The sequence below is a fragment of the Pyxicephalus adspersus genome, chromosome 8 (assembly GCF_032062135.1).
Source record: "Pyxicephalus adspersus chromosome 8, UCB_Pads_2.0, whole genome shotgun sequence".
NCBI lineage: Eukaryota > Metazoa > Chordata > Amphibia > Anura > Pyxicephalidae > Pyxicephalus > Pyxicephalus adspersus.
Window position 1 is genome coordinate 6,801,902 of NC_092865.1, and position 14,603 is coordinate 6,816,504.

Below are 14,603 nucleotides of genomic sequence, written 5' to 3' on the forward strand. Positions count from 1 at the left end.
GATCAAGAAGATTGGCATTTATGTTCTCTGCATAGAAATGAAGAATATGCACCTTGCTTAATTTGTACAAAATATAACATGCACATTCATGTGCACCAAGTGCCAGATGATGTACTTGTGGTAGGAGGCACAACTTTGTTATTGCTCCGTCACCTTTGGATATGACATTATTTGATTTTAGTTTAATGTTTATGTCGCACGTCAATAGACAATTGCTATTGACCTGATGAAGTCTATACACCTGGTGGATCGATAGTGAAATAATCAGGATGTCAGACATACAACACTACAACATACCATTAGTTGCTCATCCACTGGTAATGAGACGCATAAGACACAAACAAACAAACTCCAGTTTTAGGCAGTTACAGCAACACATTTCTTTTGGAAAAAAAACTTTAAACCAAATGAAAAAGCTTACTATTGTTAGCACCCCTAGCAGAGTAATATGGTTTGCCCAAACCCCTACAAATGCTATTTCTGCTGGGCAGCTTGGCCAAAAAAAAGAAAATAACAGGTCTACTTTCTGGATCAACAGGCAGCAAAAACTATTTTACAGCCGTGGCTGTGGAAATGGAATGCATCCATTTTTTATCATGGTCATATTTTTTTTTTTTTAAATCTGTTTGGCTGCTGTAAGTTATTATTTGTCTTTGGTCTTCATCCTTTATTTTATTTTGCTGCAGAGACTTTTGAGACAAAGAAAAATGAACTGACAAGGAAAGGCTTTCTAGATCTGAACCTTATGGAGGCAAATGACCGAGAAGGGGACCCAAGTGACCTCTGGGTGACACTGCAGTCCATGGGATACAACAAGGCTCTGGAACTGACAGAGGTAATAACATAAATAGATTGCACACCTTTAAAAAAAATTTGCACACCTGCAAAAAAAAAAAAAATTGGGTAGATCAGGGAAGACTATATAACATTTAATGTCATATATAACAATTTAATGTTTAAAGTCACTATATAACAATTTAATCAAACATTTTGAGATGTTACCTGAGCAGGAATAGGAATCATAAAGCGTGTTCTGGTGAAATGTGTCTTAAAATGGAATTAGCTTTGGAGAATACCCTTATTGTACCCCGTGGACATATACTTTAAAATAATGCACAGTCACCTTCCCACAGTTCACTGCTATAGCTGGTGAAAAAGCCCAGTGCTTCTATGTATGAGGGGCCTTATGATCTCTTTCCATTGTATGCTTGGGTCTACTAATTGCTAGGCACAAACATATGACAGGTAGGTAGTAACATTGCATCTCCTTGTAACAGCTGACACAGGCTGATACTGGGGAATCCAATTGCTGGCTGTGACAGAGCAAAATCTGTGGGGGGGACCTAGCAAGTTCCCACTATCAAAGGCGTTAAGGTTCTTTGCACAGACAATGTCACTTTACCCTGATAAACCAAAGAACTAAAAACAGAGAAGCCTCATGCTACCGCAGATTGTTGACGTCTCATGGCTGCTCATGTGGCTGTCTTCAGTCAGATGAAGGTAGACAAGCCCTATAGAGGTTTAAGAGCCTGTAATGTGCAGACATGGGCAGAAAAGGAGGTTCAGGAGCTCTGCCCTTTAGTTCTCAAGTCTATCAATGGAGAGTGGTTTCAGGTAGGTTTAGGTATACTTTAAGGTTAGGCTCACTTATACCATAACTCCCAGTTGGAAATCGAGCATTCAGCAAGTCAGCTATGTATCATGGATATTATCATGTGTTATTTTATGTTTCAGGCATGTCCTTTCATTATCGATGTTTATGCAGAAAAGTGTAAACCCAGACTGAGCGCTGTGAGCCTTCCATCCAGCACTCGGCAACTGCAGAAAGTGCTGTGTAAATCTGCAATTCTTAAAGGAGAGGCAAAGCCCATGGAAGGTTATGAAAGTGTGGTCATCTACACCTACAAGAATGACTCCAGAATTACTTCTGTTATTGAGAATAAGGTTTGTACACAATTAGTTAAATGGAATACAGTGACAGTTAATATATGTACAATGATAATATTAAGTGTTTGTATGGGACCAGGAAGACTTGCAGAGAGATCTACCCATTGCCATTGATCTAAACCCTAATACTGAGTCACAGGTACATACCACCCAAAACTGAGAAATGAGAGGAGAACAGATCTTAACACTATAATATATTCTATTATTTATTCTTACATTCTGTTTATGACATTTCTGTGATTTTATGGTTTTATTTATGTGTATAATGTCTTAAAATTAAAATTTGTCCAATAGAATTAAACCTTCTCTCAAACGAGATGCCTAATTTCCAGGCTGTATGACATTCTGTTTTATCCTGCCCCTTATATTGAGGCCAGGAAGTCTTGAATCCACCTTTGTCCTTTATAGTGGGGCAACTCACATCATCAAAACGCCAGCATTACCTGCAAGGTTGTCCAAATTAACCTCCCTAGCGGTAACCTCGAGTGTGACTCGGGGTAGAAAAAAAGTTGCTGAAAGCGGTAACTCCGAGTCACACTTGGGGTAGATAAACCTATTGGAGGTAATAGTAAATACAGCCTTACCTGATCCTCCAGCATCCCGTGCCGGCCATCGTCGCAATCTCCTTCTTCTTCCTCCCGCCAGCTTCTGCACCCAATGAGTCACCGGGGGAGTTCCCGGTGACATCGGTGCGTGTGTACGTCACCACAGTATAAAATAGAGTTGCCATTTCTCTGTCCACTGGCCAATAAATATGGAGCCGAAGATTCTTAGTGACTGCAACTTTTCAGTTAATTTTAAGTTGCTAAATTTGGTAAACAAAGATTGTTTTTTTTTTTTTTGCAAGGTGGTGCCAGTGCGGGTGCTATGAATACAGTAAGATTTAATGAAAAGCTCTAACATTTACACCTTAATGGCTTAAAGTGGGGGAAAATCTAACCATCATATCTATATGAGTTTGTTAGACGCCTCATTCCAAAACTACAGAAATTGATATGAAATTGTTTTCCCCCTGAAGCTATCACAACCTTTGCTCTTCTGGCAAGACCTTTACAAAATGTGTGAGTGGAATTTGTGCCCATTCTTTTAGGTTAGCTTTTTGATGTCAGTGCTGATGTAGGTTGAAAATATCCAGCCTACAGTTGGTGTTCCAATTCTTTACAGTGTTGATCATCAGGGTCAAATTCAGGTCTTTATAAAGGCCACTTGATATAAAGATATTTTATGCAGGTCTGTTGGGCCCTGTTAGTGGCTGTTGTAAGCAAGAAGAGCCAAAACAATGGTTGTTTGTAGTTCATCTGTATAGGAGTACAAGAGTCAGGGAGCCTACTGCCACCATACCAACTTCATTATAAAAAACACTCTCTGCTAAAACAGCCTTTAAACAAATCTAACAGGACACTGACACTCTGCTATATACTAACACCTAGCTGTCTTTTGTCTTGCTTGCAGTCAGATAAGAAGATCATGATGCAGGTCAACAATGATCAGAGCAAAAACTGTGTCAGCAGCCGCGGACTCAGCTTGTTTGCTGTCGAAGTTCCAGCAAAATCATCAACGGTAAATATCAAGAAGATACACTTAGATCCAAATAAGCAGTATAATGACACTTAAATGTCAAAACAAACTTACTCACCAGGGTCTCAGTGACTCCCAAACCTTCTTTATCATGAAAGAAGATTTTATGAATCCAATAACCTTATAAAGAGAATATATGAGATCATCATGGCTTTATATCTGTAAATAATCACCTTGGCCAGATATTCTATATATCCTGAAGTGAGGTATATATTACTGTCATAAAGCCAGAAACTAACGTAGCTTTTACTTCTTGCAGGTGTCTCAACACGTCATGGCAGTGAGCGAGAGACAGGAGTGGTTTTATAACTGCATACAAAGTGTTCTGTCCTGAGCCTGAGCTCTAAAGCCAATGGAGCAAACATTTATAAATCAGCAGACTTTCCTAACACCTCGGCATTTCAGGATCATTGCACTGATGACCAAAGATTTTATCAAATATAAGTGCCACATTTTTACTAAATAGTGTTTTTTTTACAGTTTTTGCTAAATTAAAATCATTACGGGGCTCAAACCATGCAGACTACAATTATCTAGCTTGGAATGGCCTGGAAATCAAGAGACACAATTTGACAATCACAAACATATGGTACATTGCAAATAAACTGTGATTTCAGCTCTACTTGTCTGTTTAAACTCCATGTTAAAGATTTTGGGTAATAGTTCAAATGAAGTGCAATTCTTGGCAGTATATGCCACAAAAATAAAACCTAAATTATAAAAGGGCAATTAGATTTTTTTTATAATGGCATTTGGTGCTGTGATTCCTGTTTTGTATTTGATTGCATTAAATTGCAAATCAATTAATGCAAATTGATTTGTATTAAATTGCCAAAGGATTTGTATTTCTGTCCATCCAGTCCTCAGACAGTCTGACCTGCTAGACCAGAGCCAAGTTGGTGACCTGACTTTTTTAAGTGCAGCTTAAAGGAACAACATGGTCACCTCTGTGACTGGACAGTAAGTGAGCTTCAGCAATACAGTGATGGGATATTCTGTTTATTCTGCTCCTGTCAGTGTTGCTTGCCAGCTCAATTTGCTCTTCTGCACGACTGGTTGGCTTCTAATGTTGCCCCCCTCCCAGTCTGATTGCTGCTATACAGGGCTTAAAAAAGAGATGATACTCAAAATCAAGTACTTACATTAGCTCTACTTATAAATATAATAATATTATTACACTGTATTTATATAGCACCAACATATTACGCAGTGCTGTACAAGTCTATAGTCATGTCACTAGCTGTCCCTCAAAAGAGCTTACAATCTAATGTCCCTACCATAGTCATTTATCTTTTATACAGTCTAAGGTTAATTGTGGGAAGAAGCCAATTAACCTAATTGCATGTTTTTAGAATGTGGGAGGAAACTGGAGTACCCAGAGAAAACCCACAAATACCCAAGGAGAACCTCCAAACTCCATGCAGATGGAGTCTTGGCTGAGATTTGAACTTGGGACTCAGCACTGTAAAGGCCAGAGTGCTAACCACTGAGAAACCATGCTGTAACTTTGCATTTTCTAATATACACATACCAACATCAATTGCTGCTTTTTCATTTTGGCCTGGAGTTCAGTCATAGGGCTGGATATGGCAAAGCTGACACCCCCAGCTGACTCATCTTGGGGTGAAATCCTTGTCCAATCACTAATCTTTATTCTGGAAATAAGCCAATGCTAGAATATGTTTGCTCACTCCTTAAGTCTTCCACCCCTTCCTATGAATACATTCAGTTGGCACAAACACATTTTTATTTAAATCTCTAAATAGTGACCCGTCCCAGCCATTAACATCCAGTGATCACCTATAATGTTCAGTCACAACACACAGCATTGAATCTTCTCTGCCCATCAGAGAAACTCATCAGTATTCTATATGACAACTGATAAAAATGGTTGCTGGGGGCAACAGATAAGTGAATTAGTGAAGTGAAGTACTTATTTTTAGTGAATTAAACAAGCGGTGGTCATTAGGATTCACAGGTTGGGGCGCACTGGGTTAAAGTCTTATTATTTGTGTAACCTTCTGTAAGGCCACAGCTAGCAGGACCTGTGCTATTTTTGTCATGTAGTGACCTCTGCTCTGTGTCTGTAACAGAATGCCATCCTCCAAATGTCAGCAGTGTAATAGAACTTAACTGTGTTTCCATATTTCTGTAGACCGTATTAAGTGTAAATTATCCAGTGAAATCTACAAAGGAGAAAAAAGCAGAATAGAGTGAAAATAAAGAAAAGGTTACCTAAAAGATTCTTTTCATACTGTATATATATATATATATATATATTATTATACAGTATTTAATTAGCACCAACATATTACGCAGCGCTGTACAAAAGTCCATAGTAATGTCACTAGCTGTCCCTTAAAGAAGCTCACAATCTAATGTCCCTATCATAGTCATATGTCCTTATTACAGTAATTTTTTGGGGGGAAAGACAATCAACCTAACTGCATGATTTTGGAATGTGGGAGGAAACTGGAATACCCAGAGGAAACCCACACAACCACCGGGAGAACCTGCAAACTCCTTGCAGATGGTGTCCTGGCCGGGATACGAACCTGGGATCCAGCGCTGCAATGGCAATTTATGCTTCCAAAAGGAAAGAAACTAAATGATTTATGTTATTAGGAATACAGGAAAGATTACCATGCTGGTTGGGGGCACAGATTTTTACTGTGATGGTTACAGTTGGTTAGTGCTAGGATTACAGAATGTTATTATTATTATTATTAAACAGGATTTATATAGCACCAACATATTACGCAGCGCTGTACATTAAATGTTAGTGTTATAGAATAACTGGAGCTTTGGAGTTACAGGGAAGGATAAAGTTAGGGTTGCAGATAAGTTACAGAGAGGAATAGTGTTAGGGGTACAGAAAGGGTCAGCATTAGGGATACAAAGCGTCAGGGTTAGAGTGAGGGATTGTATTAGGATAAAGCGATTGATAATTTTACAATTACAAGAATGGGTATTGTTATTACAGAAAGGGTTTTATTAGTCGTGGGGGTAACAGAGGGTTAGGATACACAAGGGGTGGTTGTTGGAGTTATAAGGAGTTAGTGTTGCAAATAGAAATGGGGTGGAGGGGGGGGGTTACAGAAAGGGTTGCAGTTGCAAAGAGTTGTAATGCTACAGAGGATGTTAGGATTACAAGGATGGTTAGTTATACAGTTCCAGGGAGGGTTTGTGTATCCATAACAGACAGGGTTAGTTTTAGGGTTTTCGGAAGGGTTAGTGTTGGGGTTAAGAGAAGGGTTATTAGTAGGGCTACAAAATGAGGGGGTATTGTGTTAGGATTACAGGAAGGGTTAGTTTTGCAGTTACAGGTAGAGCTGTGGGACACAAACTCAGGTTGTGTTAGTTTTGAGGTTATAGGGAAGAGTCATTTATTAAAAGGGTCAGCATTACAGGAAGGGTTGGTGTTAGTGTTATGGGAAAGGTTAGGTCTAAGGTTGCAGGAATAGTTAATGTTAGGGTTACAGTGACTGTTTGTAAAGGCTACCAAAGAGTGAGTGTTAGGGTTTCAGGGAAGGTTAATAAAAGGGCTACAGAAATGGCTAGGGTTAAAATGACGGTTAGTATAATGGCTACAATAAGGGTCAGTGTCTGGGCTACAGGTTTGGTTAATAAAAGGGCTTTAATATTGGTGTTACAGAGAGGGTTAATGCTAGATTTGCAGAATGGGTGAAGGTTACAGGCAGGGTTAGTGGTGGGGTTATCGGGAGGATATCGGGGGGGGGGGGCTTAGGGCAGAGCATCACTCGCTATACCAAAAACCACCTGTATATACATACAAAAACTACCTGTGCTGGAAGCAATACAGCCAATTCCACTGTTGGAACTCAAAATACCACTTGCCTTGCTGTCATGCTGATCTAGAGGATTCAGCACTATCATGATTATTTACCTGGTATATTTCTTACCTTCCCAATACTACAAATTGCATCAAATGCAACAAGATATATTTACAAATGCAAACCTTTGTGCAGTGAAAAATATGGAAGCTGGAATTTTCCTTGTACCTGCCGATGATGTTCAGTGCACTGCAAAGCAACTACGGAGGAGAAGCAGTGCATATAAAGAAGTGGAAAGATGGAGCAAAAATATATACAGACCCAAATAAGCAACTAAAATACCCAACTAATGGCCAAGGTAATTTAAACTATTCTAAACAAAATGTGTGAACATATATAGAGAATCTATGATGTTTCCAAACATTTCTGGTGTAGAGTGTTTGTTATATTTAAGTACAGAAATAGGTAACTGAGATGAGATATAGTTTACCCTTGATTAGTTCTAGAGGTGGCATCCCCCTTGAGTACAAATTAAGAAATGTAGGAAGAAGAAAAGAAATGAAGGGGGTTTCTCCAGGGCCAATAAATATGTGTGTACCAAAATAGTCTAGTTGTCATAAAGTTTGAACAACCCTTGGACAATCCTTTACATCAATGAATGATATTTACCATACAGTATATACATATACCACTCTATATTTTGTATCCTTTTGACATTTGGGTTGCTCCTTCTCCCGCCATATACTCTAGCCACATTATACATACATATATATTTCAAATTATTTTTTTTTACTTTTTGTTACTTACACTATGTACCCACATTGTTACCCACAATATGGATTGTGTTCTCACAAATACTTCAGTATTTGCGTCAGTACTAGAGACCCTTTTGTTCTTAGTTCTCTATACAAACTAGGAGTTAATTTGTTTAGCAAGACCAATGTTAGTGTTATTTTTGACACTATATGACCATTATTGCCTAACAAATATGTATGTATCTGATTTTTGCACAAACGATATGTTGTACTAACTTGATTTATGAATATTTTATTGTGTATTTTGCACTGTAAAACCTTATGACAACTAGAAGATTTTGGTACACACATATCTATTGGCCCTCAAGAAACCCCCCTCTATTTCTTTTCTTCTTCCTACATTTCTTATTTTAGTGCAGAGCTCTGTTTCTGGGTTCTATCCAGTGACCAGTAACATGACCTAGACATTGGTCGGATGCTGAGACCGTGAGTGGTGCTGAGTGTAATGGATTAGGACTGCCAGGATGGCTGTGGGATGATATTGGCAAATAGGTCCTCTATCTAAAGTAAATATTACAATAAAATTAAATTAATTGCTTGATTAGATTTTAGTACTTGTATAGAGAAGGAAAGAGTGTCTTTTTGCGGAAAACGTTTTAGGTGTAGTTATAAAATCCTTTATTTGTAATTATTACATAACCAATACCATAACAAATAATAAAATCATACTGATTATGATTTGTGTACTGACTATGATAAGAATCGTAATCAGTATGATTCGTATTGACTTTATCATTCATAATATCTGGCCTGCCCCCTCCTGTCCCGTGCAACCCACTCAATATGGCTTGTTTGCTAAAAACCCTCCCATACAATTTAATGTAACTAAAAACAGAAACAGCTCAAAGCAATGTCTTTAGAAACTTTTTGAAAGCTCTGGTTGTTATTGTCTGTACCCTTACTGAGTAGGTTCACCCTCTATTTGCTCTCATTACAGGACAGAAAATGGACCATTTTACAGTTGTCTCCAAAATGGGAACAGAAGGAAAGTCTTACAAAGTAGTTTGTGTCTTCAAACCATTTTCAGGCTTACATCAACCCTTTAACTCAGTGTTTTTCAACCAGGGTTCCATGTATCCCTAGGGTTCCTGCAGAGGTTGCTAGGGGTTCCTTGAACAATTATTATTATTATTATGATTATTATTAATAAACAGGATTTATATAGCGCCAACATATTACGCAGCACTGTACATTAAGTAGGGGTAGCAAATGACAGATACAGATAGTGACACAGGAGGAGAGGACCCTGCCCGAAGAGCTTACATTCTGTGAGCAGTTTGTGACATTCAGGTCAGTTTAAGTGACACCAATGATATTTTTATCTCAAAGGATGGCAGCCTTCCCAATGGCAAGAAAGGCATTCTTCCAACTGACCATCACTCCAAGATACTGTAATATACAGTAATTATGGAAAGGGTTTCCTTGACCTGAAATCAAGATTATATGTATATGTAGATAAATCTTTTGTAATGAAAACTGTTCAAGAGAGGGGCTGCCATTTATGAATTGATTTCCCTTTCACTCTTTGTTGCTTTTTTTTTTTTTGGGGACTGTATGAAAAGGGAAATCTGGATGGAATTCACACTAAAAATGTATCAGGAGTTTTAATTATTTCCTATGACAAAAAACATTTTTTATTGGCTTCAGCAATACTTTAATACTTTTATGCAATAAGCAGCTGTCCTAACTTATGGTGACCAATCCGAGACCAGGTATCACATCACAGGTAACATACCAAGATAGGGAACATGCTGGTGCATGAAGTAAACAGACAATGTTTAGAAGCAGATTTTGCTAAACGGATGATCAAAGTCTAAAAAATTAGGGAAATCCAAGAGGCAAGGTCAGCGGCACAATCCAAGGCACAGGTCAGGTACACTGAAAGTTGAAGAGCAGTCAGCAAGAAAACATACATTGAAGGCAAGTCAATAGACTGGCTGTCATCATAGTATGTACATGATGCTACACCAGTCTGCACTTTCTTTTCTTATAGTTAGACACATTCATACCTGTGTGCACAATTCTGCACATACTTTTCTTACATTGTCCTTTTTAATTAATTTTTTATTATGTTCTTTTATGTACAGGTTGACATTCTAAAATCTGGCAACCTCTGGAGCTAAAAAGTGCCAGATCTTCAAAAATTCTGCATTTTTTACGGTTATTTATGCTGTATATATTTACCAGAGAATTTGACTCCCATGTACAGTCCTTTAAATTAATGCTGAATCAATAATGGGGAGGAAAGCACATGCAAGATCCAACAGCTGATTCTGAAATACAGCGCCATCAAAACATAACCGGTGACTCCAGAAAACAGTGTAAATTTGAAAATGTGCTCAGGGATCCATGCCGGAAATCCAAAGGAAGCGGATCATCGATGGACAAATGTTTGAATGTGAACCTTATAACACTATAATTGAAAAAAGGCATCACTTCCTTGTGCCACATTCCCTGCAATGTTTATATGTGTTAAAATACAATTAAGAGAAGAAACCCCTGAAATATCTCCATAAAGTAGGTGGAGCTGAGAACACAGTAGACAAGTAGGTGCACAGTTTTGACCAACTGCTCTATTCCCCAGGACTACTGTAGGGACATATGGGTCCTAGTTGGTCCTCCTTAGACATCCACCGGGCCCTTGTCCGATGCATGGATTGCCCTACCGATAATCCGGCTCTGCTATAAAAGCAAGCTTTGTTTGTGTGCATTATGCATTTTAAAAATATTGCTTCTGAAAAATTAGGAAAACACCAAGGACAGATTTTCATTTAGAAAACAACCAAAACTTTGATTTTTAGAACTGACTCCTTTAAAATTGCATAACCTTGGCAATTATCTATGCCTATTCTTGCATGTTTTCACATCAGTGATTCACCCCAGCACTGGTGGGTGTGTCAGTGCAGTGACAGTGTGAGGACGTGCAGCTACAACACACTGTAACTGGGGGAGAGGATAGCTGGGTATTGGTCAATGAGAGGGGCTTGACCACCCCCAACCAGGGCCACCCACTTTGCTGACAGCTCATATATATCCAGCAATAGGGAAGTGATCTGCATTGGTCTAGAAAAGCAATATTCCTCCCATTTCATTTTCTAGTCCCTCCTGTTAAAGTAAAAGCACCAAAAAATATGCAACAGCTGGATTTAATTTGGTCAACTCAGTATTGCCTAACCAGGATTCCTCCAGAGGTTTCTAGGTCTTGTTTGAGCAATTTGTGCCTCTCTGCTTACCACTCACTCCAATATACTATTTGGGCATTTTAAGGGTGACATTCTTCCCACTAAGAGGTATTCGTCTTATTGACCACCAGGCTAATGTACCATGAATTGCAAACCTGAAAGTTATTTTAAGGGTTCTCCCAAGGTAAAAAGTTAGGAAAAGCTGATCATATTTGGGGGCATTCTGCAGAGCCCTCTAAGTGCCGACTACTTTATTTTGCACCGTTTCCTTAATAGAGAGAAAATATAAAATAAAGGTTTCTCCCTGCTGAATGCCAAGAGTGTCCTATTTAGAATGCAGCAATGTTCCCGGGCTACTAACCTTTGGCAATGTTCTTGGCTTTCAGTGCACATTCTGTCCTTGGAATCCCATAAAAGGCAAGAAGCTTCCTAGGTTGGCTGAAGAATGAATGGTGAAAGAATGAATGAATGTTGTCAGCTAATAAATGTTGCCATTGTCCTCCTAAATAGAGTTTACCTTACTCCTTTTTATTCCAGTCTAAATCTGTACAGATGCTCAGCTATGATGGATACAATCAATAGTGATCATTCCCAATGACAGCAGATATGAATGAGCATTGTACAGCACTGTTCATTCTTTGGACAGGAGATAATGATCAGGAGACTGTGTCTTCCCCATTTGCAAACAGCATTGACCGTTCCTGCTGGTTGTTAATGACTCGACGGGAAGGATCAATAAATGACCTTCATGGAAAGTTGTACAGATGCTAGAATTTCACCTAAGACCCAGGAATGTGTGTTCTGGGTATTGAAAATCTAGAGTTTGTACACAGCTTTATAGAAAGGAACTATTTAATATCTATAGGGCTCTATTTATAAAACAGGGAATATGACATTCCTCCAAACATTCCCTGGTGGGAGTCATTTACTGCCATTGAAACACATGAACCTGGAATATTTGAGAGAATGTAGGATTCTCTGTTTTATACCTAGAGTCTATAAAGTCTGACATTAGGTAAAGCTAGGGGAGGAAGGTGGAAAATTCTTCTCAGGCTTATTCTGAGTTCTGTGGTTTTGGATGTAGATGGACTTTATGACTTCTGATCCTTAGGAGGTCAATCTGCAAGCTGCTAACTTAGTTCCTTTAAATTCTAGAAGATCCTTTAGATACTTTGACATGCTCGTAATGGAATTTGCATCACTTGTTGAATCAATGAAAAGAGTTGATCTCAATATGGTTTCCATAATCACCATTATTCAACCATGAGGTCCTATGGGGCTGCTGAGGAACACCATGAAGAGCTCAGAGTGCCCCCTGTCTGTCTGGGAGGTTATGTGCACCTAGCAAAACTCCCGGGGTAGCCTATCATGCGCCACAACTGCCACCTCCATATTAGAAATGCCCATACACATTTCTGGGTGATATCCCCCCAATTTTTCTTAAAATTTAGAGTTAGTTTTATAGTGGCATGAGTGTGAAATTCTTTCAATGTGCATGTAAAAATATGTTGTGTGATAGTCTGAATTTAAAATGAATGTATTTTTTCATGCATGTTTTTTTCCTCTGCATTCTCTTTTGTAGATATCCAAAGGCTGTCGCCATCTTGCATTTGTTGTCAGCAGCTTCAAAGATGCTCTATTCCCATTTACTTCTTGCCCTGCTTTGCTTGTCATAAAGGTCATACACATACCCATCTACATGGATGGATGAGTCTGCTGCAGCCTGACTCTATCCCTCCCACCACTCTTCTGCTGTCTCTCTTTGTAGTTCTCTTCATCTGCCTCTATTTTATCTAAAAACAAATTCATCTCCAGTGTTTTGCCTTCACATCCCTCCACAGTTCTTGTCCCACTTACTTTTCTGACCTGATAGAACCCCTCCCCCCCAGCCGCTCTCTTCTCCCCTCCAATGACCTACTAATGACTTCCTCACTCATAACCTCATCACACGCATGGCTCCAAGAATTTTCTAGAGCTGCTCCATCTCTCTGGAATGGTCTTCTACCGGCACCCGACGCTGGAGAGGGAGATCGACGGACGACGATGGACGGAGGACGACGCTGGAATAGGAAAACGACGCTGGAATAGGAAAACGACGCTGGATGTGCACAGTGGGACCATGGAGGTAAGGATGTGACAAAAATACGGGCTTAATCATCCTAGCCATTTTTTTTTGCCCGTACGAAGGTCGGGCTTAACGGCTAGGTGGATATACAGCGTTTCGTAATATGTTGGCTCTATATAAATCCTGTTTATTATTATTTATAATAATAATAATATTATTTAAATCTATGAAGCCTGTGTGTGGTATTCCTGGGTATACAATGCAGCATTTCAGTGCTTTATATGAATGATTTGATGGAAAATTATAATTATTAATAAACAGGATTTATATAGCCCCAACATATTATGCAGCGCTGTACATTAAATAGGGCTTGCAAATGACAGATACAGACAGTGACACAGAGGAGGAGAGGCCCCTGCCCAGAAGAGCTTACAATCTAGGAGGTGGGGGAAGTATCACACAATAGGAGGGGGATATGGAGTGGTGGGTAAGTAGTGAGGGTTTAGGAGACAGAAGAACATTGGTAGGTGAGATTGAAACTTTTGAGTTTTGAGTGCTTTTTTAAATGAGCAGAAAGTAGGAGCAAGCTGAAGCTCTAGAAAAGTCTTGGAGCCAATGCAAACCGATAGTATGCTGGCCTAGAACAAGAATCAGATGTGGCTTCAGTCCCTGACATGCTGAGAGTTGTAGTCCCTCACTTTCTGGATAGCTGTCAAATCCAGTCCCTCCCATTGGTGTTTTATCACTCCAAGTCCCTCCTCTAACCACGCCCAATCCTTCTCTGACACGCCCAACTCCTCCCTCGGCCCCGCCCAATCGATCCCCGCACAGCCTAGCCCCTCCCATCACAGCGTAGCTCCTCCCCGTCCTGTAAGCGGCCTGCTCGGTGCTGTCCTCGGGCTCGCCAGTCTCCGTCTGTCCTCCGGTCTGCGGGCGATCATGGCACAGAAGATCCAATGCGTGAAGACTAAACCGTACCAGGACCAGAAGCCGGGCACCAGCGGGCTCAGGAAGCGGGTCACCGTCTTCCAGCAGAACCCCAACTACGCCGAGAACTTCATCCAAAGCATCATCTCATGCACGGAGCCCGGGGACAGACAGGACGGGGTGCTGGTGGTCGGTGGCGATGGGCGATTCTACATGAAAGATGCGATCCAGCTCATCATCCAGATCGCTGCTGCTAATGGGGTGAGGAATAGGAGGCAATGACATTGGAGGAGGT

At 39.8% G+C, this 14,603-nt stretch overlaps 2 protein-coding genes across 2 annotated transcripts in view; both read left to right on the top strand.

Moving 5' to 3' along the window:
* The window catches only part of EFCAB7 (EF-hand calcium binding domain 7), a 19,788-nt gene extending 15,427 nt beyond the window's left edge, over positions 1 to 4,361 (top strand). The window contains exons 8-11 of the mRNA XM_072419394.1: positions 687 to 835; positions 1,735 to 1,944; positions 3,400 to 3,507; positions 3,785 to 4,361. Of these exons, the coding sequence (XP_072275495.1) occupies positions 687 to 835; positions 1,735 to 1,944; positions 3,400 to 3,507; positions 3,785 to 3,859 (542 nt within the window). The 3' untranslated portion in view covers positions 3,860 to 4,361. The remainder of the gene's footprint in view (positions 1 to 686; positions 836 to 1,734; positions 1,945 to 3,399; positions 3,508 to 3,784) is intronic.
* Positions 4,362 to 14,197: 9,836 nt separating this feature from the next.
* The window catches only part of PGM1 (phosphoglucomutase 1), a 33,811-nt gene continuing 33,405 nt past the window's right edge, over positions 14,198 to 14,603 (top strand). Inside the window, exon 1 of the mRNA XM_072419396.1 lies at positions 14,198 to 14,569. Within this exon, the coding sequence (XP_072275497.1) occupies positions 14,321 to 14,569 (249 nt within the window). The 5' untranslated portion in view covers positions 14,198 to 14,320. The remainder of the gene's footprint in view (positions 14,570 to 14,603) is intronic.